The following is a 23,605-nucleotide window of genomic DNA, read 5'->3' as shown; positions in this document are numbered from 1 at the left end:
GACTAATCCAAAGGCGCAACGGGAAAACAAAACACCCCGCTCGCGTACCTTGCAGACTATGACAACTCGATTGGCTCCCCACTGTGCATGCGCAGCTTTGCTATCTCTATAGCGACGTCGGCGAGGAGCCGTGAACCACGCGCCTGTGTCTGCGGTGGTACCCCGGGCTGAAACGCCATGTCCAATTCGTCGTACAAGACGCTCTCCTCTAAACATCCCGTGCCCCTCTATTCCTCTCGACCACAGTCCTTTCTTCCTGCCATACAGTCGTTTCACCCGTGTACTTCTCATCAGACATTCAATCGTTTCAATCACCTCACCTTCGCCTGGTCGACAACTCTGCATGAATACACGGAGCAAACAGGACACTGCTACCGTCAGCTCACGCAATGGGTGTCGATGCCAGCGCAGTCCCAACAACAGAAACTCCGCTGCCCTGGCTAGTCCACGACAAGGGGCCCCTTCATCTTGCCATTGTCGTTACGCTGGTCTTGACCGCGCTGTTGGTTTACTCGCTCAGAGCCTTCACCCGTGGAAAGCTCCTTCGCTCCTTCGGCATCGATGATGGACTAATGGTTCTGGCCGCTGTAAGTTCAGTGCAGTTCAACGAAATGGTTCATGTTTGCTGACGCAGAATAGTTATGCACAATAGGAATCTTCATCACATTCACTGGAGTCGTAGAGCTCGGTCTGGGACAGCAGCAAGACGACTATGTCTTACCCGCCAGCAAGACCGTCCAAATGGGCCCGTGGATGTGGGCGTTGAACTCTTTCATCATCTTTGGGCTTGGTCTCGTGAAGCTGTCGGCTGCTTTCACTCTCTTACCTCTTACGAGTGCTAGACGCCAGTCGTATCTACAAATGGGACGCACTTTCCTTCTCATCTGCCTCATCCGTAGGTCTAAACCAACCTAGCTTTCAGGAGCAAAAGCTGACTGACCTAGTACTCGTGTTCTGGCACACAATTGAATGGTTCACATCGCTTCTTGCTCAGTGTGTACCGCTCGTGGCGGCTTGGGATCTCTCGCGCGATAATGCGGCATTATGTATGTCGCAAAGCGAGTCCGAGATATGGGCCATGGCGAATTACTGTAAGTACAACACTCTTGGCTACAACAAACAGATCTGACCCGTTCGTCTAGCGATCAATACAGCGTCAAACGTGCTAATGGTCGTCTTTGTTTTACCCATCGCCGTCGGCACTCCTTCCAATCTTGGAGCCAAGCTACACATCCTCGCAGTTCTATTATTGGGTCTCTTGTATGTTCTCATAGTTCACAAAGGTGCCGCTAGAGTATTGACCGCTAACACATTTGCAGTGTATGCGCTGTGGCCATTATCAGAACCCGAACGGTCTACACCTCTTGGGGTCACGTTGGCCATCGCAACAACTTCGACTTGAATTTCACTACCTGGGGCATGATCGAATTCCTAGCTGCCATGATAGCCGTCAACCTCAGTACTTTGGTGCCTCTTGGTAGAGCGATCCGCGATCCCCTCGATACACCTCGCAAAGCCCCGCGTGTGGCTGCCATCTCTGGCCCCGTCGCCGGCAGCACTGTTCACCTCATTCACGGCGATGTCGACGATCTCGTTCCCAGCTACTCCGAGTCTTACGAACCGGAGATGGATGACTCCTACAACTCCTATAACTCCCGCTATTCTGGCCAAACAGTCATCTACCGCCCGGACACAGCATACTTCCCCTCTCACGGCCATAATAACAACAGCCTAACACGCTTTCATGACGACGAGTCTAACCTTGACTTCGACATCGAAGCACCCTCAACCCGATCCAGCCCTCGTAGGGTCACAAAACCAGGACCATCTTCGCGCTTCTCTGTATCTACCGTCAGCACGCGTAGAGTGAGCGACTGGTCACAACTCAGCGACTTCACATACTCCCCACCCAAAGACTCCGATGCCGATTTCGAAAAAGCGATGAGCGGTAGAGCTAGGATCAGCGCGGCAGAGCTCGAAGAGATTGTGAAGAGCTTAGGGTTGAAGAGGCAAAGTAGCCACGAAATCTGGGATAAAGAGATCGGTCTCTTTGAAGAGAAGAGTGAAGACGGAGGGAGTTCCGTCGCGCCCACAATATACCTGGAAGACGACGAGGACGCCGTTGACAGTGCGGGAGTCCTATGCACATGTCCAGCACCACGTGTCAGGAACGGCGATGCAGGTGAATCTGCGCTACAAAGCGAAGCAGACTCGAGCGAGATCACCGTGATCCGCATACGTGGGACAGCTAAGTGCAGTCTCCACAAACCCCTACCGCGCATACGCTCCCGCGAGTGGCTCGCGCGCGGATAAACAGGCTACAACAGCTCATATTTCCTTTTTTTTAACAGCGGTCTTTCCTTGCACACAACATTTCGTCGCAAACCGCAGTGCCATATTTCGGCCGGAGTCATATACCATCATTAGAAAGATTCTTTTCAGAACATCTCATGTATTACTAGCAAGATGAGATGCAAAGATGCATCTCACTTAGCATTACCTACTCAGTAGCTACCAGAGTCCATAGTCATAATTTCTTTATCTCAACCCGAGTCAATCTTGAGTTCATACTATGAATGAGTGCACTTCTACTCAGCCCATCGCTTCTTGACAAACTGCGCTTGGTGACCACCAGGTAGCTCACTCACCCACGCATCAATCTCCTCCTTGACAACACGCGGAACAGTGCACTTGTTCATCGCAGCGGCGTCCTGCGTCTTGAGCGTGGGACAGTTCTGGTAGCAAGGCGAGTCAAGAGCGCGTTGAAGTGCGTCGCCTTGCCAGCCGAAGAGGTAATCGCCATGATTCGCGTAGCCCGTGCTGTCAAAAACCATTAGCCATCACACCAGCTAGTATAAGAGTCCTTGACTTACCCATCGCCGAAACTCCAGACGAATGGTTGACTGCCATCTTCCGGCCAATCAGCCTTGTTGTTGAACTTGCTCGTGTCCCAGATGACTTCGTAGAAGAGCTGGCCCATGCGCACGGGGTGGCTCGCGGGGCAGGGGCCGCCGGATTCGAAAGACCCGTATTCTGGGTAGGACATGTGTGCCATATGGTCTGGAGAGTCCAGATTGACACCATCCCAGCAGCTAAGGCTTGTTAGTGGACTGGCATGCTGCATTAGTGAAAGGAGATAGAACAGGAAGACGTACGTGGGAAAGCGAACAGCAGTCATGATGCCCGTCTTACACGGCTGGGTGGGGAAGTCGAGAGTCTGCGGGTCACGCGTGTTGATAGTGTCCAAGCAAGTGAATGTTAGCTGGCGGAAGCGTTCTGCTTCGTCTTTGGTGCGCGCGTTGACGTCGCCGATGAACATGCGGAAGCCGGGTTGGAAAGCCTGAACTTTGGAGGTCTGCTGGAAGTTGTAGAGGCCGTCTTGCATGTAATACACTGTCATGCCTCCGTTTACGCCGTTGAAGCCTGAGTTGGGGATCTGGGGAACGCGTTTGTATGTACCGTTTCTGGCTTTGAAGTATAGAACGGCTGTCCAGTAGTTCTGCAGAACCATTAGCAATGTCGTTCAGTTGACAGGTGGTTGGTTCAACATACGGAGAAGTCCTCGCTGAACTGGCACGAAGTGCATGTTGACTCTCCCGGCATGTCCTTCTCTGGCTCCATGGTGACATTGAAGGAGTTACCTCCAAGAATTTGATGCAAATGCGGCGAGGGAGCCTGGCCTGGTGTGACCAGAGGGTCTAGCCTGTCGATGACCAGCTGAGCGCATGGGAAGCGTAGAAGCGCCGTTGTGGGTGCAGCAAGTGCAAGGGCAGTAGCACTGAAAACCTTCATTTTACAAAGCTGGTGATGTCCTGCTTGAAAGGAGAAGATGCAGGCGGTAAGAGGTATGCTTCATGCTCAGTGATTTATACAACAGTGTGAAATATGCGCGCAACACCGCTGGGGTCAAGGGTGGTAATGCCGAGCGGGTACGCCGTGTCGCAAAGGCAAAACTCGGTCTCGGTAAGATAGCGATGGGCAGCATCTTACGCTGGATGAAAGCTAATGCGCTTTGGGACTCGAAAGATGAATTTGGATGCACGATGTCGTCGCATGAGTGAGTAGCCTCCACATCAACGCTCCTGGATTACATTGTCGAACGCTCCTCATCCACTTAAATTAACATGACCTATCGTTTCGGGCGCTCATGGCATCCAAAGTGCTGCTGATCGAGTTGCAGATACTCCATCGTCGGCTTGGCCAATTAGCACGATCTCATGATGATGCTGAGCTGGACGTCTTCGGTTGGCGACAGCACCGTTGTGATTGGCAAAGGCATTCCTCGAGCCCGAGTGAGTCCAATGATGCTACTCTTCGATATTCCACAAGTATTTGGAAGTCTTGTCATGCCGTCGGCAGTTGCATGCATGTGAGCGGCGGAACGTACAACGCCCCACCTGTACAGCGAGAACTCCGGTTACCAAAAAACTGTGAGTGGTTGATCCACTTCTCGGATAGGATGATATTCGCGGACGTTGGGACAAGGTTGCGTGAGCCTCAATCTATTCTACTTTGCCGTCGCGCCAAGTTGTGGGGTACCAATCCTTACCATTTGTTTATATTGTCCAACCCCCGTTCCTCATTAACGCGTGCCATTCGTACGGATACGCTGACATGGTACAAAAGAATTTCGCGTTTGTCATTGGCCGATCATAATGTGCCCAGCTGGATAGCGACGGAGGCCAAAGGGTTGTAGTCACGTGCTGATCGGATTGTTGAAGCGTGCAGTGAGCCGAGAGAATAGGCTGTTGAAGAGAGTGGGATCTGATCGCAAGGAACGAGCCCTTATCAACCGGGTACGATCCCATGGAAGCAATATAGTCCATGTGGTGCTGTCAGGTATAGACTCCAGAATCTCGAATATCCTTCTGGAACGTCAACCACTTCCGCTCTTCAAACCCGGAAGCTTTTGCATCTCTTCTCATTGGACGTCCTGTCGCACGGCATTTCTTCTCTTTACTGGTTACATCGAAGTCAACCATGAGGACCAGTACTATTCTCGCGTGCTGGGTGTCAGCTGCATCTGCCGCCTTCGACTTGAATCGTGGGGGTGCAGTACTCAAAGCGCCTCAAGGCGACTCGTTTGCCAGCGTAACAGGCACTGTGAGTGACTCTCGTGCTGCATGTGATATGAGTACTAACTGCATATACAGTTCACAGTACCGAACTTATCGGGTAGCAACCGACTCTCGATCTGGGTCGGCATTGGGGACACACTTGAACAGGAGAACGTACTCGGTGGTGGCATCGTGTACAACAGTACGCTCAGAAGCTTCTCTGCATACTTCCCCGGTCCGGTGACAGATACCACTTCGACGGTTCCTGTTGCCAACGGTAATTCTATCACCGTGACAGTCAGCGTGGCTACTGCAGGGGGTACTGTGACGATTGAGAACAAGACGCAGAACAAGAGGACAACACAAACACTCGCAGCTCCGAATGGCGTGGATCCGTCCTCTCTGACTGCGCTGGCGGCAAACTGGTTCGTGCAGGCATACCAGGTGATCCCAGGCCAGCTTGTAGCTACACCAAATTTTGGAACAGTATCGTTTACTGCAGTTTCGGCAACTACTAAGAGCGGCGCGAATGTCCCGCTCTCCGGCGCAGGTCGATATGAGATACAAGGAACCAGTGGACAGGTTAGTTGTACATGGCGTACCACCCGACCGTACTAATATCTGGTTAGATGTACTCGAAGACAACAGTATCGAACACTGGTATTTCTGTGCAGAGACAGGCGTAGAAAGAAGGTTGCGATAGTGTTGCTCATGTTCGGAACACGATTTGGGAAGTCGCTGCCTCCGCGTAGTTAATCGAGAATAGATAAGCTTGGGCTATTTCGCTGTTTCGTCGAAATCTTATATATGAAAAACGCGTGCAATAAGACAGATTGAATGCGCGACGATGACCGGGAGAGTTGGTGAAGTCCACTGGTGATGATGTGGTGAGCAACGCGCAGGCGATGACGTTCGCTTGGCCTCCCCTCCACATTTCTCGACGCGTCGCGACTTCCCACCTGCAATCGTGCGACAACACCGGCAAGATGCGCTTCAAGGCGTCGATACAGAACATTAATACCTTTACGAGTAGGTGCATAAGCCGACACTTCAATCTGCGACTAACCCCTTGTAGAGCTTACGGCGTCGCTCAATTCGCTCGGCCCGCTCGCGTGGGTGAAGCTCAGCGAGGAGCAAGTATGCTTCACCATCATACCAGAGCAGGGCACTCAAGTATGGGCGTGAGTAGACGCCTCGTACCTTGGTGTCTCTCGTTCTAACTGCATGCAGTGTCCTCTCTATTGTAAGCCTTCTGTCTCATCTTTCGCTGGCAGGATGTTAATGCGCCGCGCAGGACTCCATCTTTGAGACCATCAGCGTGCAGTCAGCAGCGAACAACGTCATCAACCTCGAAGTTCCGCTCACTTCGTTGAACCGTGCCCTCAAGTCAGCCCTCAATGCCACCTCAGCCCAGATACGCCTCACCAAGAAGGACAACCTGCCCATGCTTGCCCTCACCATCGTCACCACGACCTCCTCGAATACGTATAGCGCCTTCCCTGCGGCCACAGCCAACAATGACGATGGCTTCGACGCTGCCTTTGACAATGAATTTGGTGGAGGAAACCGCGAGACCATTGTCACGCAGGAGATACCCGTGCGGGTGCTTGCGCCAGACACTGTAGCGCATCTGCATGAGCCCGTCTGTAGAGAGCCAGACGTACACATCATACTGCCTCCTCTGATGCAGCTGAAGAGCATCAGCGACAGGTTCACCAAGCTCGCACTGGCAGACACCAAGGCAAGCACCGCGACGACGGCATCAAGGACACGCCTTGAGGTTGCCGCCAACATGCACGGCTGCCTCAGGATGAGGATCCGATCCGACGCTATGAACATATCCTCCATCTGGACCGATCTTAGCAATCCAGAACTCGATCCTGGCCACGTCGCTGGTGGAGAGGATGGCGTAGCTGAACACCCAAGCACGCGTATGAAGCAGCTGGGCACGGCGGACGGGCGTAGTGAAGAAGGCTGGGCTACCGTGAGGATCGATGGGCGTGACTGGGGTAAGGTCATGAGTGTGGGTAGGCTGGGGGGACGAGTTATCGCTTGTAAGTCGTACCAACTTCAAATCTGCCAACATGCTAACATTCTCAAGGCTTCTGTCATGAGCATGCACTCATCCTCTACGTCTACCTACCCAACGATAATGGCGACGACGAGTCGGTCCTGACAGTACGTTGCACTCTTCACACCCTCGCTCACCAGACTGACATCACAGCAGTACTTTATCAGCTCCTACAGCGCATAGCTACCTTCGCGCTCATGTCATCCTCACGAGGCACAAACTAGATACCTTTGCTCACGCAACACCGCATACCTCATCACCACCATCCATCGTACCAGACATATGATCTTGTGGTGGCGTGCGCTACACGTTGACACGTCGACGTGCAAGCTAGAGTGACCACAACTCTCGACTGTCTCCAGAAATGCGTATAATTGGTTGTGCTACTCGTATACGGCTACAATTGGAGATGGAAGCGTCGGCAAAACTAGCACTTTATTAGCCGAAGGCAGCAGAAGGATGCCTAAAACACCAAACCGCTTGCACCACGCCGAGACAAAGTCTCATGCTTTGAATTGGCTTCTCACGATAAGTATAAAGTCGGTTACTCCTCTCAATCAGGCGTCCGCTTCATAGTTCCCCAAAACACAACATGGATGAATGGAAAGGAGCCCTTTTCAATTTCACCTTCACCGCCTCTTTGCCTTCCCACCCATCTGACTTGAGCGACGTTTCTGTAGTCAATACCGACAGCTCGTGCATCATTACAAATCTTGCGACTGAACTCGTTCATCATATCATCGACTACATACCTCCCGCATCTCAGATCGACTTCGCATATACCTGCAAGCATTTGTTCGCATGCTCTGCAGACGTTCTCAAACGCCATCGCGACGCTCATACAAAGTATTGTGTCTCGTCTGATATTGACCCAACGACTGTTCCCACACTCCTCCGAAGCGCTTACGGATATGGTGACCCAATCCCAGCCTGGCACGTTCGAAGTCTGGAGGTTTGGTATGATCGCATAGGATGGGATGCATGGAAGACGCTTGACTTCGACGTTCCAATCGATCAGAGCTCACGGTCGCCAACAACCTGGGAGTTCATACCCGGCGAAATCGATGACTATATGGAGCCATTAGATCAAGCACAGAGTGATCTTATTCCCGGTGCACGCGCTGAGGAAGCACGTACACAAATTATTGATGGCTATGACATTTACCTGAAGGCCCTCCTCGTTGCAAATTGTCCTAGGCTTCGAGACGTCAAGTTCGTCATGACGGCGCGCGATGGGGCGGTATCGAGGTCATGTCTCGACTGGCTTCAGACATTTATCAACGACTCTCACAACAAAAAAACTTCTTGGGGACCTGGCCTCACAAATCTTCGTTCAGTCGCTGTTGGTCTGCCCACCGGAACTTGGATGGATTCGGCCTATCATCCCAATACCTGGCCTTGCAACACAGTGTCTCTGGTTCAGTTCCTCCGTCTCCCAAGCCTCGAAAAGATATACTTTAGAGATTGCGTGGGTAATTTCCAAGACAGGACGCCCTGGAAGAATCTTCTACCTGCTGGAACCTCCCCTGTCAAACATCTCTTCCTGGACAGTTGTGGGGAATTTGGGCAAGAATTCCTCACTGCTCTTACTGCCGCCCCATCAGGACTCATCACAGCCTCTTTCCGCGCCGGCGATGCTCCTTGTCTCGAGGACGCGGACGAACTCGTTCGCAATCTCGGCACCTACCAAGGGAATACCCTGGAAAGTCTGATGTTCTATGACTATCATGACAATCCCCACAACATTCACGGTTATCGCTGCGCAGCCTTCCGCCCAGAAGAACTCAGCAACATGAGGAAATTAAAGCACCTCTGCATGGACATCCAAGACATTGAGCTCGAGGCCTTCTACCAAAGAAACGACAGCGCAGAAGATTGGGAGAGTGACGGAGCGTATCTGGAACGCTGCTTCTTGGAGAGTGTATGGAATTATGAAGCCCTGATTCTATGGGGATCACTCAGCGAATCTTACATCAAATGGGAACCGAACGAGGAACAAGGCTTCGAAGATGCCATCATTTCTCTGATCGGAGGACGACCTATACGAAAAGATACTCTCACGAATGAGAGAAATCGCAAGTATAACACACTGTCTCTGTTCGGAGTCCCAGGGCACGGAATCGCAGGGACGAAAGCTGTGTATCTGGAGAACGTGGAGAAAAGCAGTGGGCCCATCACTACTTTTAGTCCTGGACGCGGAGGAGAACCCTCACCAAACGAAAAGAGTAAGGTCTGGTTCCGTCGCGCGATTGAAGTAGCGAGAAAGAGGGGCAGGGATCTTCATACGCTTACGAATCGCACCAAGCCGCGCCATAAGATCGAATTTCCTGAGGCGCCTGATAAGTACGACCTCAAGAGCGGTCCGTGGGGCGAGAGACCAGCAGATTGGGTCTTCAATGTGTATACGGGTCGTAGGGAGCCCAAAGGCTGCGGCAAGTGTGGGAACTGCGATGTTTGCTTTGGGTATTACAGTAAGGAAATGTGGGATGGGCTGGAGAAGGAGCCGAGAAGAGTGAGGTATGATGGGAGAGATGAGAGTTAGATCAACGATCAGGATCGAATGAGAAGTTGAGAAAATGTTGCGAGAGATGTCTGCTTACACCAAACGTCATCTATTCGTCTATTGGGCACACGAAATGGAGGACGCAAATATGCTCATACCCAGCACAAGAAAGAAGAGATTGTTCACGTAGTAAATATAAGTGTCACGTCGAAGAAGACTACTGCACACATCTGGACAGAACAGTCACATTCGAAGAATACAATGTATTCATCATCAACCCATCAGCCACCATCTACTTCCCCGCATTATCAACATGCTCCCTAAGCTCCTTCTCATTGTCCTTTGCCAGCACACCTCCATTCGATTGCGTAGCGACAACCGAGCTCCTCCTCCTCTCCGCCTCATGCGCCTGCTCCGTATCCGCGTAGTCCACAAGCAGCTCGCCCTTCTTGCCATAGCGATGCGGCAAGTTATGCGCAATACCAACGACATCAAACGGACCGCTTGCCGCGTGAAATATCTCGTCCATTTCCTCGAGAGACCGGTATGCAGTCTCTGGAAAGAAGAAATATACCGAGGGTACCATTGCAGCGTTGATAACGGCGAAGATAATGTAGGTCTGGTAGCCAATGTTTGCGAAGGCAGGGGGCGTAATCATTACAACGAGGAAGTTGAAGATCCAGTTGGCTGTGGTGGAAATAGCGTTGGCGGGCGCGCGGATAGATAGCGGTGTGATCTCTGCGGGATACAGCCATGTCATGCCTAGCCAGCCGATGGCGAAGAAGGAGTTAAATACGAAGAGGAAGACGGTGGCGAGGAGACCCAGGCTTGTGTTGCCAATGTTGCTGGTTGCACCTGCTAGCACGGCCATGGACATGGACATGCCAGCCGCACCGAACATCATCAAAGAGCGGCGTCCGAACTTCTCGATTGTGAAGATGGCGATCCAACTAGCCATCCAGTATTCGGTACCGTTGCAGGCGGATAGAAGGCGACTGAGGAAGGGCGAGAGACCGATGGAGTTTTCGAAGATGGTTGCAGCGTAGTATGTTACCTATAGTGAGGTTAGAACGGGCTGGAATAGACGCAGTAGTAGTAGTAGTAGGTTACCAGGTTTATACCAGAGATCTGGAGTATTGTTAGTTACTATTTCTTGTCCTGTTGGAAAAGCGAAACTTACCTGTTGGAACATCTGGTTGACATAGCCCAACACAGTGCGGTGGAAGTTGCGGTTCTTGTTCCTCTTGAAGCAATCGCGGAAGCCACCACGCGACATCTCCTCAGTAACATCCTTGACAGCCTGGAACTCGGCTTCGACCTTCTTGTCGTCCATAGGAAGGTCGCTCAACGCAGCCAACACTTCAAGAGCCTCTTCCTCACGACCCTTCAGTACCAACCAACGCGGACTTTCGGGAAGACCAGGAATCATAACGAGAATGAACAGGGCCAGAATTATTTGGAAAGCGATGGGGAAACGCCAGGCAATGCTGCTGGGTTCGAGGAAGGAGAAGCCGAGATCGAGCCAGTAGCTAAGCATGACACCGAAGACAATCATTGAGCCTTCAATCATGACCATCTGCCCTCTGCGATGTGGTTTCGAAGTCTCGGACTGCCATGTTGGGACTGTACTTGTGTTCATGCCGTTGCCGAAACCGGTGATCCATCGTCCGATGATGAGCTGTGCGAGTCCGTACGATGCTGTTTGGAGGATGGCTCCGACTATCATGATAGCACTGCCGATGAAGATGGTCTTCTTGCGTCCGAGCATGTTACCGAGCCAGATGGTTGCTACGGCGCCGAAGAAGCAGCCCAGTGTGTAGGCACCGACTAGACGGACATTAGCGACGTTGGGCTTAGATGCTGAGCGATCTTACCTGTGATGGCTTGGATAGTCGCGGCATGGCTTTTCGAGCTTCCTGGGGGTGGGTTGTTGCTGTCGATTTCGGGGAAGTATTTGATGAAAGAGCCCAGCGTGAGCAAACCGCCCATTACACCCTGATCTGAGCCAATGTTAGAATTGATACCAACAGTGATGGCATGAATGCTTACCATAACCAAAGAGCGCGAAATCTGTGCCTGCTATCACAGCAATAGCAATGTTGAGCTTAGTGCCCTTGAGGCCATAGAACTTGCCCATCTTGTTTAGTAATACCAACGATCAATGCGTGTCGTGCCAAACAACGAGGTAAGAAAGGCGTTGCAACAAAACAACAACACAAGAGGCCAGCTCGCTTCCACTTCGTGCGAGGTGCGATCGATGAGGTACGACAGCAGGCGCGACGACCCTCTCTTAAGAAAATGTGAAAGGGCAACCGCGACTCTCTGCCACCAATGTAACAGTAGAGTCCGTCCTCACGCCGCCAACCCAGCAATAACGCCGAACCGCCCTGTCTACCGGCGTCATCCCCACAGTTTGCTCTCGACGATGACGTTTGGTCTGGAGCCGCTGGTGATCCCAACCCCGTGGAGTTTGGCGTGCGGAGAAAGACACACTACCCGATCGCACGGGGATGCCAGGGTCACCCTTTGTGATTCGTCGCAATTCACCAGTCAACTCGCAGTCGCCCATCGGAATTACCGCAATAGGTACTCCCGGCGCATTATGATGTCGCTAACAGGGTGAAAGTTCGCGACACGGGCGCACCAAGACGGTGTTTCGCGCCGCTTTGGTGCTTGGTGGCTAAGCATCGCGAAGGCGCGAAAAGCTCCGGCCTAGTCCGATGCTTCGGCTCGTCTAAGAAATTGCTTGGGCGGCTTGCCAAAAAGCGTAGTTCCGCACGTCAGCACTTGTGGGAATAACCTGGGAAATGCCTAAAAATGCCCTCGTTTCGAAGGGACGGGTGTTGTCAAACCCAAGGCTTCGGGGAGGTGTTTGGTTCTACGGTAGGTGTGCCGGTTGAAGTATCCAGCTTGCGGGATTTACGATCATCAGGGACAGGGTGCGTCAACCACGCGACAGCACCAAGTTTTCTCGGTTCGGAACAAGGCTGTGGAGCCGATGGCTTGGGGGAGGCTTCTTTGTGGAGAACGCGCTGTTGGAGTTGCACTGTGGGTGTACTAAAACTTGCACGTGAGTCCTTTCGATGCTGCCCAGGTGGCCCACTGCATTTTTGGAGTAATGTTCACCGCGAGTACCCATGCGACATCTCGATCTTGTTTCAGCACCCGTTGCATTTTCTATCTGATGCCGCTAGCACGGCCATCTGCATCTCTTTCACACGCGTCTAACTGGTGTGATGATGCAAGCAGTAGACGGATTCCAACGCACATGCATACACTTTCGATTCGAAGGTGTTCAGAGTCATTCAAGGTCCATTGTAAACTTGGGATGACTAGTTATCATAATTATGAAGTGGTCTGGCCAACATTTCCGTACTTAAGGCCCCCAAGCCTTACGCTCCGTTTCCATCAACTCATCGATCGGTGCTGTCAAGCTTACTGGTCGCATCACTCCGTTCAGGTCCGACGCTGAAATATCTCTACTGTGCGTGTCTAGATACTGGTTGTAGTCAGCTCCGAATGAACTAGTGGTGACCCCCGTTGCGCCCTTCTTCGTAGGAGATGGGGCAGGTGTAGGAGTCGCAGAGATGACTGGCTTTTGCAGTCGCCTTTTCTTGTGTTCTTCTATTATCATCTGCGCTCGGCTTTTGTTCAGTTTCCAGGTAGCCAGATTTCTTGCCGGTAACACCGTCCTCTTGAACATACCTATCCCGGCGATGACAGGCTCCACAAGGCCCATGCCGACGTAAGTATCAGCCTCCCGTACAGGCGCCGGAAAAGAGTTCAAGAGCCCTTGCGTTTCGTCCTCATTCTCCGTTGTATCGTAGATGGGTCGTTTCAAAGGATCAGTGGACGCTGTTACAAAGTCGCCGAAGTCTTCGTCCTTCAGGTTATTGGGCTTGCACTGGGAAGTACCTGGCTGAAAAGAAGATTCATTCGTTGGGGGCAAAGCTGTCTCTGAAACAGAAGACGGGCTTAGCCTGGGTACAGCAAGTGCGCGATTATCTTCCCAGGCGTTCTGAACAGATTCAGCTTCAGTCGCCGCGTCCAGATTTCGCGCAACACCCATGAAAGAATTGACGTGATTTGACGACATGGCGTTTGAATGAGTTCTCTAGTTGAGTGATTGAGAACTCTAATACCCAAAGGTTGGAAGGAAGCTTCTGCTTGGATGTTGCGATATTTGGTTCACGTTGCTGACCATTGTGAATACTAACAAACAACGTGCCATGGCTCTTGAAGCCCCAAAGTGAATACATAAAGCATTTAGGCATTATATGATGAGATGGTATCAACCCGAGAATCGCTGGAAATGCGCATCTGGCGCGAAGACGAAATGCTTTTCCTAGGTCGTTAAGACGCGAACTCCACATCCTAACGCTGAACGCCAATAGTGTGACCATGCTAGAGGTATCATACGCGCATAGCTTCTCTCGCAGCGGGCTCTCTCTCCATCTCGTATTCGATCTCGCGTCTCGGACCTTTTGAGTCCTTCGAGGGCTTCTTCTTGGGCTTGGGTGGTGGGCCAGCAGGACGCTTGCGCTTGAGATTTGCGAGCGTCTTTTTGAGAGCCTCTGTGTCCTCATCTGCAGACTCATCCTCCTCATCTTCTTCGCTGCCGCTACCGCTCTCGTCGTCTTCGTCACCTGAGCCTTCATCAGGACTCTGTCCGCCTATCCAGTCTTCAAAGTCCTCCATCTCGTCGTCGGATTCGCCCTCAATGTCGCTCACGTATTCGACTTCGCCCACACCGTTCTCCATCTCGTGTTCGTATTCGTTCTCGTCTTCCTCCTCAATGCCTTCGTCCAGATCCTCGTCGCCCTTGAGCTGGCCCTCTTTCTGCAGGCCGCGCATGACACGCTTCCAGACATTTGGTTCAACGTTGATCCTGTCTTGCAGTTAGTCTCAAACTCATACAGGAACTGAGTAAATGCTTGACAGTGTGACGGTGCTCATTAAAAAATTAGAGTGTTGTTGTTGTTTTTGATCCTCATCGAAGGATCTCAGGGTTAAAAAGCGAATAATCATGGCAGCAGTGGGGAGAGGGGAATGAACGTACGGTCGATCACCGTATGCGCCACTGCGCAGACGGTCGATGAGCACTCGCTCGATGGCGCGCTCGACCTTGGCGGCTGCGAGAGCTTTACGCTCACGGCCTTCCTCTCGTCGGCGGACCTTGGGTGCCAGTCTAGGAACTAGGCGCTCTCCTAGACGCTCTTCTTCCTTGGCCAGTTTCCGTATCCTTATGTTGACTTGAGTAAGACGAGTCAAGCGCTGCTTGTTCTTGTGCTTAAGAAACTTGGGAAAGTATGCGAGGTGCTGGTCGACCATCTCGAGCGCTTGGCTATAGTTCTTGGGAAGCTTTATCTTTTCCCACCATTGCGACGGAAGATGTGCGCGTTCGATGGCTTTGATGTATAGGTACAACTCGCCGGTCGCGGGATCTGAGCGAATCGTGGCATAGCGTGAGTTCGCGAGGGGGCACGACTGCTTGGAGCAGTAACCTGATACGTTGTGTTCGTTTCTGCAGAAAGTTTGGTCTTTAGTGGTTTTGAGTTCTGAGTAGATAAGGTCAGCATTGTCTTGTTTGCATGTATACAGAGGTTCACATACTGAAGCTGCAGAAGTCGGTGCCAATAACGGACCATACAAGATCGTCAGAGGCCATGGCGGCAATGAAGTCCTTCCGCGGACGCACGTAAACACAGAAGCGAGGATCCCTTCAACAATAGTCTTTCAGCGCGGCGAAAAGCGAACAGAGGGCCCTTCGGGATATCGTGTGTGCGTTTTGGCGCGAAGGGAACAGGTGTTGTAGTAGCAAAGTAGACATGCGACGATCTCAAGAAATTATTATCTTAGCGCATGCACGGGCCACTGCGGAGGTGCAGCGGAGCTACCATGAATTCCAGATGCGACAACGATGTAAACCTCAACTGGCGGAATGAGAGCCGTCGTCTCATCTCTCCGTCGCAATTCTTCCAATCAACTGAGGGCGCATTGTTTTCCAATCCGCGCCGTACTCCATTCGACCCATATCGCGCAAATCGCATCGCTCCACCATGAACCCCTCCATGTGCAGCGCGCCTTGACGACATCGCGGCCGCGTCTGTACCATACAGATGGCAAGGAACCGACGATATATGCGCTTTCTACTGCCAGTGGAAGGGCAGCAATAGCTGTCATTCGTGCCTCGGGTCCGGCATGTAGGCAGGTCTGCACCTCCCACCCCATGATCGATTCCCTTCCTTACGCTTTGTAGATATACGAAGGGCTATGTCCCTCTACAGCATTTCCGAAGCCTCGCCAGGCGACCCTACGCAAGCTATATACCCCACATGTCCCCCCTTCGCCCGCAACGATACTCGACTCTGGCGCCCTCGTACTCTACTTTCCCGCGCCCAATACCGTAACCGGAGAAGACGTGCTCGAACTGCACGTGCATGGCGGCCCGGCTATCGTACGCGCAGTACTGTCAGCCATACCTGAATGCGCGAACATACCCAAAGTTCGCACGTCGAAGCGCAAGGAGATCCGCTATGCTGAGCCTGGGGAGTTCACACGGCGCGCTTTCGCCAACGACCGAATGGATCTTCCCCAGATCGAATCGCTAGGAGAGACACTGTCTGCCTCGACTGAGCAGCAACGCAAGATCTCAGTGAGGGGCACAACCTCCTCACTGGCAACACGATACGAGCACTGGCGCATGCTGCTGCTGCAGGCCCGGGGCGAGCTGGAGGCCTTGATCGATTTCTCCGAAGACCAACACTTTGACGAATCACCTGCTGTGCTATGCGCCTCCGTCGCATCTCAAGTCCGTGCCTTGCAGGTGCAGATGGAGGCGCACGTTGCCAACGCCGTTCGTGGAGAGATGCTGCGCAATGGCATTAGCGTTGCGCTTCTCGGTGCACCTAACGCAGGCAAGAGCAGTTTGCTGAATCGCATTGTTGGACGAGATGCCGCCATCGTGTCCGAAGAAGCTGGCACAACGCGCGACGTGGTTGAGATCGGATTGGATCTGGGTGGGTGGCTTGTCAAGATTGGAGACATGGCCGGCCTTCGCCAGGCTGGTGTCGCAGGTGCGACCGTCGTTGGGGCCGTTGAACAGGAAGGCATCAAGCGCGCAAAGCAACGAGCACTCGAGTCAGACGTGCTGATTGTCGTTCAAGACGCCACAGCCGAGATGGATCCTGAGGTTATGGCGACGGCAAAGCAGTGCGCTGATGTCGGCATCGAGGTCATCGTTGCTCTCAACAAGCGCGACCAACTTTACACGTTCGATATCTCGCGGGAGAAATGGGAAGAAAAGATACACTCCGCCCTGGGCCTCTCTAAAGACCGCCTGTGCTTCATTACATGCAAGCCACCCACAGGGCCGATACCTTGTCCAACTAGCGACAACATTCCGGAATTCCTCACTATCTTGCAGGATACTTTCAAGTCTATGACAGCCGCGTTAGTTCCTGACTCGGATCCCGATCCAAGCATTTGGCAAGAGTCATTAGGCGCAACCGAGCGTCAACGTCTTCTTCTCTCCGAATGTCTCAGCCACCTTTCCGCCTTCCTCACAACCGTAACCGAGCCCTCGGCCGATACAGCCAGAACCGGTGAGGAACTACCAGGCGAGGCCGACGAGGTCGATATTGTGGTCGCTGCAGAGTGCCTTCGCTCCGCCGCCGACGCATTGGCCCGCATCACAGGCCGGGGTGACAGCGGCGACGTGGAAGAAGTGTTGGGGGTCGTTTTCGAAAAGTAAGTGACTCTAGCCTGTATCTCGTGCCTTCATGTCGTGTCACGTTCTAGAATCTTTGGCAAGGCGTTCTACACTTTGGCCCCCATTTGAGTCAGACGGTTGCATCCGAGAGGGGGCCAAGCGGGCGTTGCTGGGGAAAGCCACAATGGTAATAGCAGGATGTGTCTGTGCAGTATCGATTGCTGCATAGGGCGTCTGGATAACCGAACTCTTTCCCCATGATGCTTGCCGGCTTACGCTCAGCTGCGGCCGCGAAAGATCACGTGACGAACCTTTGCTGACGTCAACCTTCTTACAGATTCTGTGTTGGAAAGTAGCGAACTCAGTCGCGGTACTGGCGGTACTTCGTATCACAGCTTGCGGGGACGATTTGTAGTGTGGGAAGAGGATACCGTCAAGGTATCAATTGTCTATTCTAGTCAAAGCAGAAGTGATGAAGCTCTACTACCAAACCTGCTGGTCGTTCAAAATGCAAAAACGCTGTAAACAGTGGTATCGGGAAAAAGGAGATCTTGATTGAGGAGAAAAGCAGAGAAACCCAAAGCAAACTCGAAAACAATACGCCCAACGCCAAAAAACTCCGTCTAGAAACAGTACCCAGGTCCGTTACCCATCGCTCAATGAAGAGCTTATCCCAGCCTTTCCAAACGCCTCAAAATGCCGTGACATACAATTTCCATGATTTCGTAGCCCATAGTTCATAGCCTGTGTCCAGGTCCAAAGACTCCGACGCTCGCTAATGCCGATTCAAAACAAGAAAATGAGGATGAAGATGAAGATAAAGGATAGAAAGAGGAGATGTTGGTACAGGTTAAGAATGTGTGATGATACAGAGATGAAAGAAATATGAAGCGGAAGGAAGAAGTAGATGGCCGAGGCCTAAGAAGTCAGAGATGGCCTCCATCGTTCGAGGCGTCTCTTGCGGAGTGTTCGGGTGGCCGGAAGTGGCGGGAAGTAGAGTGTGATGGTGTGAGGCGTAGCCATGGTGAACCACGCCGCAAGGGTGCTGATGGATGTTTCGGATTGCGGGATTGCGGGAGCAGCCGTTGTGCTTAGTTGTAGCCTCCGCGACCCATGTTGGCCGATTCTTCCTGGGTGTTTGGTGGTGACATTGTGATTGATCTGTTTGTTCGACTTTGAAATTGGTTGACGTGCAGACTTGATGAACAAAGAGCCGGGTCTTTGGTATTGAGATGAATGCACAGGTCTTAGTTGTAGCCGCCGCGACCCATCGGGTAGTGTCTTGAAGATGGTGTAGTTGTAGATGTGTAGTCTCAGAGTGAAACAATGCTGTTCCTGACGAAGACACTGTGCGTGGGGTATATAGCAGGAAGACGCGGATGAAACAATGGAACAATAGTCGAAGACGGAAGAAGATGGTGTGGAAGGATGCTGAATGAGTGAAACTTTTGACTCAAAGGGAAGAAGCGACTCGACTTATATGAAACAAGAGGCCGACAAAGACACCAGAAAATGCAGGAAAGCGGACTAGGAAAGGACGAGGGAAGAAAAGGGCGCTCGGGTATGGTGACTGGGACGGATCGGAAACTGTTACTTGCTCTGCTTGCCTGCTTTCCCATGGTCCAGGCATCCAAACCGTCTTTATACCGCACAGTTCACCTACCTGTTCCCTCCTACACCACCAACCAGAACGGCGGGAACTGGTGGCGGACGGACCCTGGTTCAAGCCACGAACAAGGCATCTAGTCATCATTTCCTCTTACTCGCCGGACGACTGCGCAGCACGCGAAGCCGTCTGCTTGGGTAGACAGGAATAAGTTTCAGGGTCTGTGGGTGGGTGCGTGGCAGTGAGAGGGGGACCTGTGCTCGCGGGTGGGAAACTGGAGCCGCAATGCAGCGCACGCGCCAGGTGGATAAGATGGGCGTGCAGCAGCGTGCGCGGCTGATGGCATCCCTGCTGCTGATTACATGGAACCATGCGGAAACTGTGCGACACAGGTGTTCATTGGTGACTTTATGGGAATGCGATTGCAAAGCAGAGGGAATTTCAGTCCTCGTGCATCGTGCTATGACGAAGAAGGTGTGTTTCTGCATTGACGACGCATGTCTGCCTAGCTTATACACCCCTTCCATCAGGATACATGTGTCTTCTTCTTCACCACCACCACCACCACCAACAACACCCCACGCCGTTAGGTACAATCTGAATGCTTGCAGCACACGCCAAGGTACTTCCTCGACAAGCGCGGGTCGTTTTGCCATTGGCCTGCTGCCGTAACGCACGACACAGTCATACAACATCATCACCGACAAGCATCTTTCCCTACGCCAGACTGCGTACCTGCGCAGTGCACTCACACCAGGTCGCAAGAACCTCTTCGAGGCAATTCATCGTTTCCCGTCGGTCGCGCATTCGGGCGACTTGCAGTTTCGAGTCAATTATCGTGCTCGTCACACTGTTACTCATCCATCGCGATCCCCCGACGATTGCTGTGCTGCATCTCGCTTGGACGGGGCCGTTTTCCGTGGACCGCCGGCGAGGGCAATGCTGGGCGTGCAACACGAATGCCTGCAAGCCATGTGCGAGCGCAAACTCCTTCTGGGCAGCGTTGCAACCTGCTGTTCCACATTTGGAGGCCGCCCCGTGGGCTTGGGTCGTCTGAAGCAGCGAATAGGGCTGCGTAGGTGGCCAAGATGCTGTTTCGAGCCCACCGGGGGATACAGTGCATGGCAGTGCGTTTGAGCCTTACCCGCCCATATGCCTGCTACGTCGCGCGGGGGAACTCTACACCCATGCCCGACCGTTGGTGCCTGGAAGCTGGAAATGGCGTTGAGTTTGGAGCAATGTGTACGCGGCAGTCGCCGACGTGTGCAGCCCGATCATGACACGGTATGAGTCTTCCGGTACTACTACTTTCAGCGCACAATACCCGGCTAGAAGCACTCCAAGGCCTTTATTGCGATAATGCACAGTGGTTGTGCCTTGGTTTGGTTTAGCTGCCGCTGCCATACACCAAGTTGGTCGGAAACGCCTCCGAGATGGTATACGTCGATGCAGGAACAGAGTTCGCGCAATGCGGTACGTGGGCTGAAGACGAGGGTTGTGTGCACCAGGGCTGTGAAGCAACCTTGGAACGAGTGAGCGGCGACCGTACGACTAGTTCCTTCTTGGGTGTTATCGCGACTGGCTGATCCGAATTTCCGTCAACCTTCACTCTGCTCCCGCACAGACAGTAGCCACTGCAAATCATATCAACCCAGCATTCGGACAGCGACATACCCGAAGACGCCCAGAAGCTTGACCAAGCCTCAATCAGCCTTATCCGTATACTGGTACGTCCTATCAGGACAGATCCTATACCGTTTGGAAGCAACAAATGCAAGACTTGGCCAATACAACTTGCATAGACGCTCACGTTCTTTCGGCTTCCCGTTCCACTCGGCATCGGGACAAGCGCCACACTCGCGTGACGGAAGCAGGAAGGATGTAAACGGGCGAGTATGCGTCACGGCATCCCGGCAACGTGGATAAGAAGTTATGATGCATTGCGGCAGCGCAAACCCCTGGCACTATCTATGGACTCCGATTACGATCGGTACCCAGGGGAGCGGGAGCCGGTGATGAATGGATCACCGAAGCAGATGAATGCGATTTACCGAAGCACAAGGCTGAATGGCAGGCATACTCGATCGTACAGCACGCGTGCTTTATCGCTATCGATTAACGAGCCAGACGATTGGCGGACGCCTCGGAAACATACGCCTCGGAAACATATGAGGTTACATCGGAGGACGACACTGGCAGTATTGGCGACAGAGGGCTATACAACACACCCGCAACAACATTGCACACATCGCCGACTTTCCTCTCTCACATGAAGACGCATACATCGCCGACACGAAGCTCTACGCGCCCACCTCGCAACATGTCTACTCGGCTTGACTCTTGAATACAAGAATATCTGCAGATTCGCTTCCACCTACACAGCCCCCCAAAAATAGGACTCCATACCATACCGATCTTGCACTCCTGCACTCTTCAAACAAGCGCGACAACCGCTTGTAGGGCTGACTGAGCCGTCATGTCAGCGCATTCACCCGATTAGGTATTTCCGCGTAGCTGTCGAGCCGAGCTAGCTCATTGGCTGGACCTGCAGTAGCACGGATGTATTTTGGGACAGATGTCAGCTGAAGCCATCTTGCCTATCTGAGGGTATTTGGGAAGAATTAAGTCAGATGAAGAGCGGATTTGGGTTATTTTGGGGCCTAGAAAGTACTGGATCGGGATGTCACATGTGGATTACGAATCCTCTATCGACATTCAGTGAAGAGCGAAGAAGTAAAACTCATCGGTGTTGTAGGAACTCAGCTTACGATCTCGGACATAGAACAGCGCACGATGCTAACACGTACTCGCTTTGGTAAGGAGATGTCGGAGTTGCACTAACCAAATACCTAGGTATCCGTCTCACTGTACTGATTCTGGTTCAGCATCGCAAACAACCAATCTTCCTCTTGGACTAGGAAAGAATCTTCATCGTGCTTCTCAGCATTTGGTACCGCGTCCTCACATGCGCACCTACGGAGTTCCGGTGTGACGCAGTTTCAAATGAATGCGACGAGCGACTACTTTCCAGTAAGTATCCATTCTCAACAAGAATGTGGACGTCGAGCGTCTTTGTGAAGCATACCCGAAATACTGGTTTTATAATTCAGCCCCATGGTAAGAAGGTTATCAAATTAGAGACTCTTCGAGAGACGATGCACACGCCCTACGTAATTTGGTGGCTTGGTGCCAGCGCAGCCCTACACAACAGTCCACTAGGCGAAGGACAACGACGCGAGAAACTACTCAGTACCCAGGATATCCTTTGTTCTGGCCTTACAAACGAAGCGGTGACTGGCTTTAAGTTCACGGCTGTTCCCGAGATAGCGGATGATTACGTTGCTGCTGCGGAGAAGACTTGGCATTGTGTGGTTCGGGCCTTCACGATGTAGCCCGCAAGGTAGGAGTGACTGCTGCAAAATCGACCCCCCAAAAAGCACATAGCCACGTCGCACGTCAAAGCCATTCATCCAGGTCGGTCCTTTGCGCGTTCGAAGAAACCTGCTGTCGCTCCAACGCGCTCAGGCCAACGCATCATCATCATCACCGATCCAACTGGGCAGACCTCCAGCAGTCGACAAAACACCAGGATATTACGGATATCGGCAATCACTATGCGACGTTCCTGCCTTTCATAGTCCACTGCGACGAAATTGCTGCGCCACTTGTTTGCGCCACGCGTCCTGGCAGGGATTGATGATCTCATGCCCAAGCGAATGCGCTAAGAAACCAGTGATCTGCACGGCTATGCGGCCTGCACAGTACTAGCCACACTGTCTTTGGAGACAAGAAACATGCGTGACTGACGAGGCCAGGGAGGGCAAACCCCAGGAACATGATCATGGTTGTTCTTGGATGCCAAGGCTAGCTACGCAATGGTCGTGGCTGACGTTTGCTGTCACGTCTGTTGACCAAGCAAGGCACAGTCGTAGGTGCCGGGTGTATATATACTGGCAGCTTGAAGTCAATACATTCCACATCCACAGCTTCATAATACTCCGAGTACTGCTTCTTACCAGTATCGCACTTGATATCTTGACTGCAAGTTCCGATACCCACACTTACCGCCAACATGCTCTTCACACGTCTCCTCTCGATCATCCTGCGCACAGCGCAATGGGTCTTCGCTGCCATCGTCCTCGGTCTCACAGCATACTTCCTCTACCAACGTTCTCGATACGATCAGGGGCCTCTAGGCCGATTGATCTTCTCAGTGATCTGGTCTTCGTTGTCCATCCTCTTCGCTGTCATCTGGGCCATCCCCACAAGCTCTAGCATCACTGGCTACACATCCGACTTCAGTACGTCCTCTCAGCCCCATTACCATGACCCTTTCATCTACTAACAACTCCTGCTTAGTCTTCACCGCCGGTTGGGCCGCTGTCTTCGGACTCCTCGTCAGCTGGTTCAACGGCTCTGGATGTGGTAGCGCGTGGGCTTGGGGCGGCGTGTCTTTCCGTCGCGACAACTCTTGTGGTCAATGGCAGGCTGCTCAGGCTTTCTCGTTCTTGTCTATGATCCTTTGGTTCGCGACTGGCGTGCTTGGTATCTTGACGGTGCACCGTCTTAACCGCAAGGCTGCTGCGTAAGTTTTGTGCTAGTGTTCTGTGGGGATTGCGCTAACGGGAATGCAGTCGTGGCTCGCACGTCTAAACGC

At 52.5% G+C, this 23,605-nt stretch overlaps 9 protein-coding genes across 9 annotated transcripts; 5 read left to right on the top strand and 4 right to left on the bottom strand.

Moving 5' to 3' along the window:
* Positions 1-389: 389 nt before the first annotated feature.
* J4E87_006561 (uncharacterized protein) lies at positions 390-2,313 on the top strand (the record flags this gene model as incomplete). The annotated part of the gene is made up of 6 exons (XM_049378166.1): positions 390-393; positions 424-587; positions 640-895; positions 945-1,091; positions 1,143-1,260; positions 1,320-2,313. The coding sequence occupies 6 exons, from the start codon at positions 390-392 to the stop codon at positions 2,311-2,313; spliced, it is 1,683 nt and encodes a 560-aa protein (XP_049231970.1).
* Positions 2,314-2,588: 275 nt separating this feature from the next.
* On the bottom strand, positions 2,589-3,792 carry J4E87_006560 (uncharacterized protein; the record flags this gene model as incomplete). Its single annotated transcript, XM_049378165.1, has 4 exons — positions 2,589-2,820; positions 2,874-3,092; positions 3,156-3,499; positions 3,553-3,792. The coding sequence occupies 4 exons, from the start codon at positions 3,790-3,792 to the stop codon at positions 2,589-2,591; spliced, it is 1,035 nt and encodes a 344-aa protein (XP_049231969.1).
* A 1,188-nt stretch (positions 3,793-4,980) lies between these two features.
* Positions 4,981-5,743, top strand: J4E87_006559 (uncharacterized protein; the record flags this gene model as incomplete). Its single annotated transcript, XM_049378164.1, has 3 exons — positions 4,981-5,103; positions 5,154-5,639; positions 5,687-5,743. 3 exons carry the CDS (start codon positions 4,981-4,983, stop codon positions 5,741-5,743), a joined length of 666 nt encoding a protein of 221 aa, XP_049231968.1.
* Positions 5,744-6,043: 300 nt separating this feature from the next.
* Positions 6,044-7,352, top strand: J4E87_006558 (uncharacterized protein; the record flags this gene model as incomplete). The annotated part of the gene is made up of 5 exons (XM_049378163.1): positions 6,044-6,086; positions 6,133-6,238; positions 6,288-6,300; positions 6,352-7,111; positions 7,159-7,352. 5 exons carry the CDS (start codon positions 6,044-6,046, stop codon positions 7,350-7,352), a joined length of 1,116 nt encoding a protein of 371 aa, XP_049231967.1.
* Positions 7,353-9,923: 2,571 nt separating this feature from the next.
* On the bottom strand, positions 9,924-11,768 carry J4E87_006557 (uncharacterized protein; the record flags this gene model as incomplete). Its single annotated transcript, XM_049378162.1, has 5 exons — positions 9,924-10,685; positions 10,742-10,759; positions 10,812-11,458; positions 11,506-11,631; positions 11,681-11,768. 5 exons carry the CDS (start codon positions 11,766-11,768, stop codon positions 9,924-9,926), a joined length of 1,641 nt encoding a protein of 546 aa, XP_049231966.1.
* A 1,239-nt stretch (positions 11,769-13,007) lies between these two features.
* On the bottom strand, positions 13,008-13,727 carry J4E87_006556 (uncharacterized protein; the record flags this gene model as incomplete). Its single annotated transcript, XM_049378161.1, has 1 exon — positions 13,008-13,727. The coding sequence occupies one exon, from the start codon at positions 13,725-13,727 to the stop codon at positions 13,008-13,010; it is 720 nt and encodes a 239-aa protein (XP_049231965.1).
* A 317-nt stretch (positions 13,728-14,044) lies between these two features.
* Positions 14,045-15,299, bottom strand: J4E87_006555 (uncharacterized protein; the record flags this gene model as incomplete). Its single annotated transcript, XM_049378160.1, has 3 exons — positions 14,045-14,519; positions 14,691-15,189; positions 15,245-15,299. The coding sequence occupies 3 exons, from the start codon at positions 15,297-15,299 to the stop codon at positions 14,045-14,047; spliced, it is 1,029 nt and encodes a 342-aa protein (XP_049231964.1).
* Positions 15,300-16,214: 915 nt separating this feature from the next.
* On the top strand, positions 16,215-17,384 carry J4E87_006554 (uncharacterized protein; the record flags this gene model as incomplete). Its single annotated transcript, XM_049378159.1, has 1 exon — positions 16,215-17,384. One exon carries the CDS (start codon positions 16,215-16,217, stop codon positions 17,382-17,384), a length of 1,170 nt encoding a protein of 389 aa, XP_049231963.1.
* Positions 17,385-23,020: 5,636 nt separating this feature from the next.
* On the top strand, positions 23,021-23,537 carry J4E87_006553 (uncharacterized protein; the record flags this gene model as incomplete). Its single annotated transcript, XM_049378158.1, has 2 exons — positions 23,021-23,249; positions 23,308-23,537. 2 exons carry the CDS (start codon positions 23,021-23,023, stop codon positions 23,535-23,537), a joined length of 459 nt encoding a protein of 152 aa, XP_049231962.1.
* Positions 23,538-23,605: the final 68 nt, after the last annotated feature.

The sequence above is a fragment of the Alternaria ethzedia genome, assembly GCF_023757985.1.
Source record: "Alternaria ethzedia strain BMP 0044 chromosome Unknown scaffold_16, whole genome shotgun sequence".
In the NCBI taxonomy this organism is placed as follows: domain Eukaryota; kingdom Fungi; phylum Ascomycota; class Dothideomycetes; order Pleosporales; family Pleosporaceae; genus Alternaria; species Alternaria ethzedia.
The sequence above is the reverse complement of the archived record's forward strand: the minus strand, read 5'-3'. Positions and strand labels throughout refer to the sequence as shown.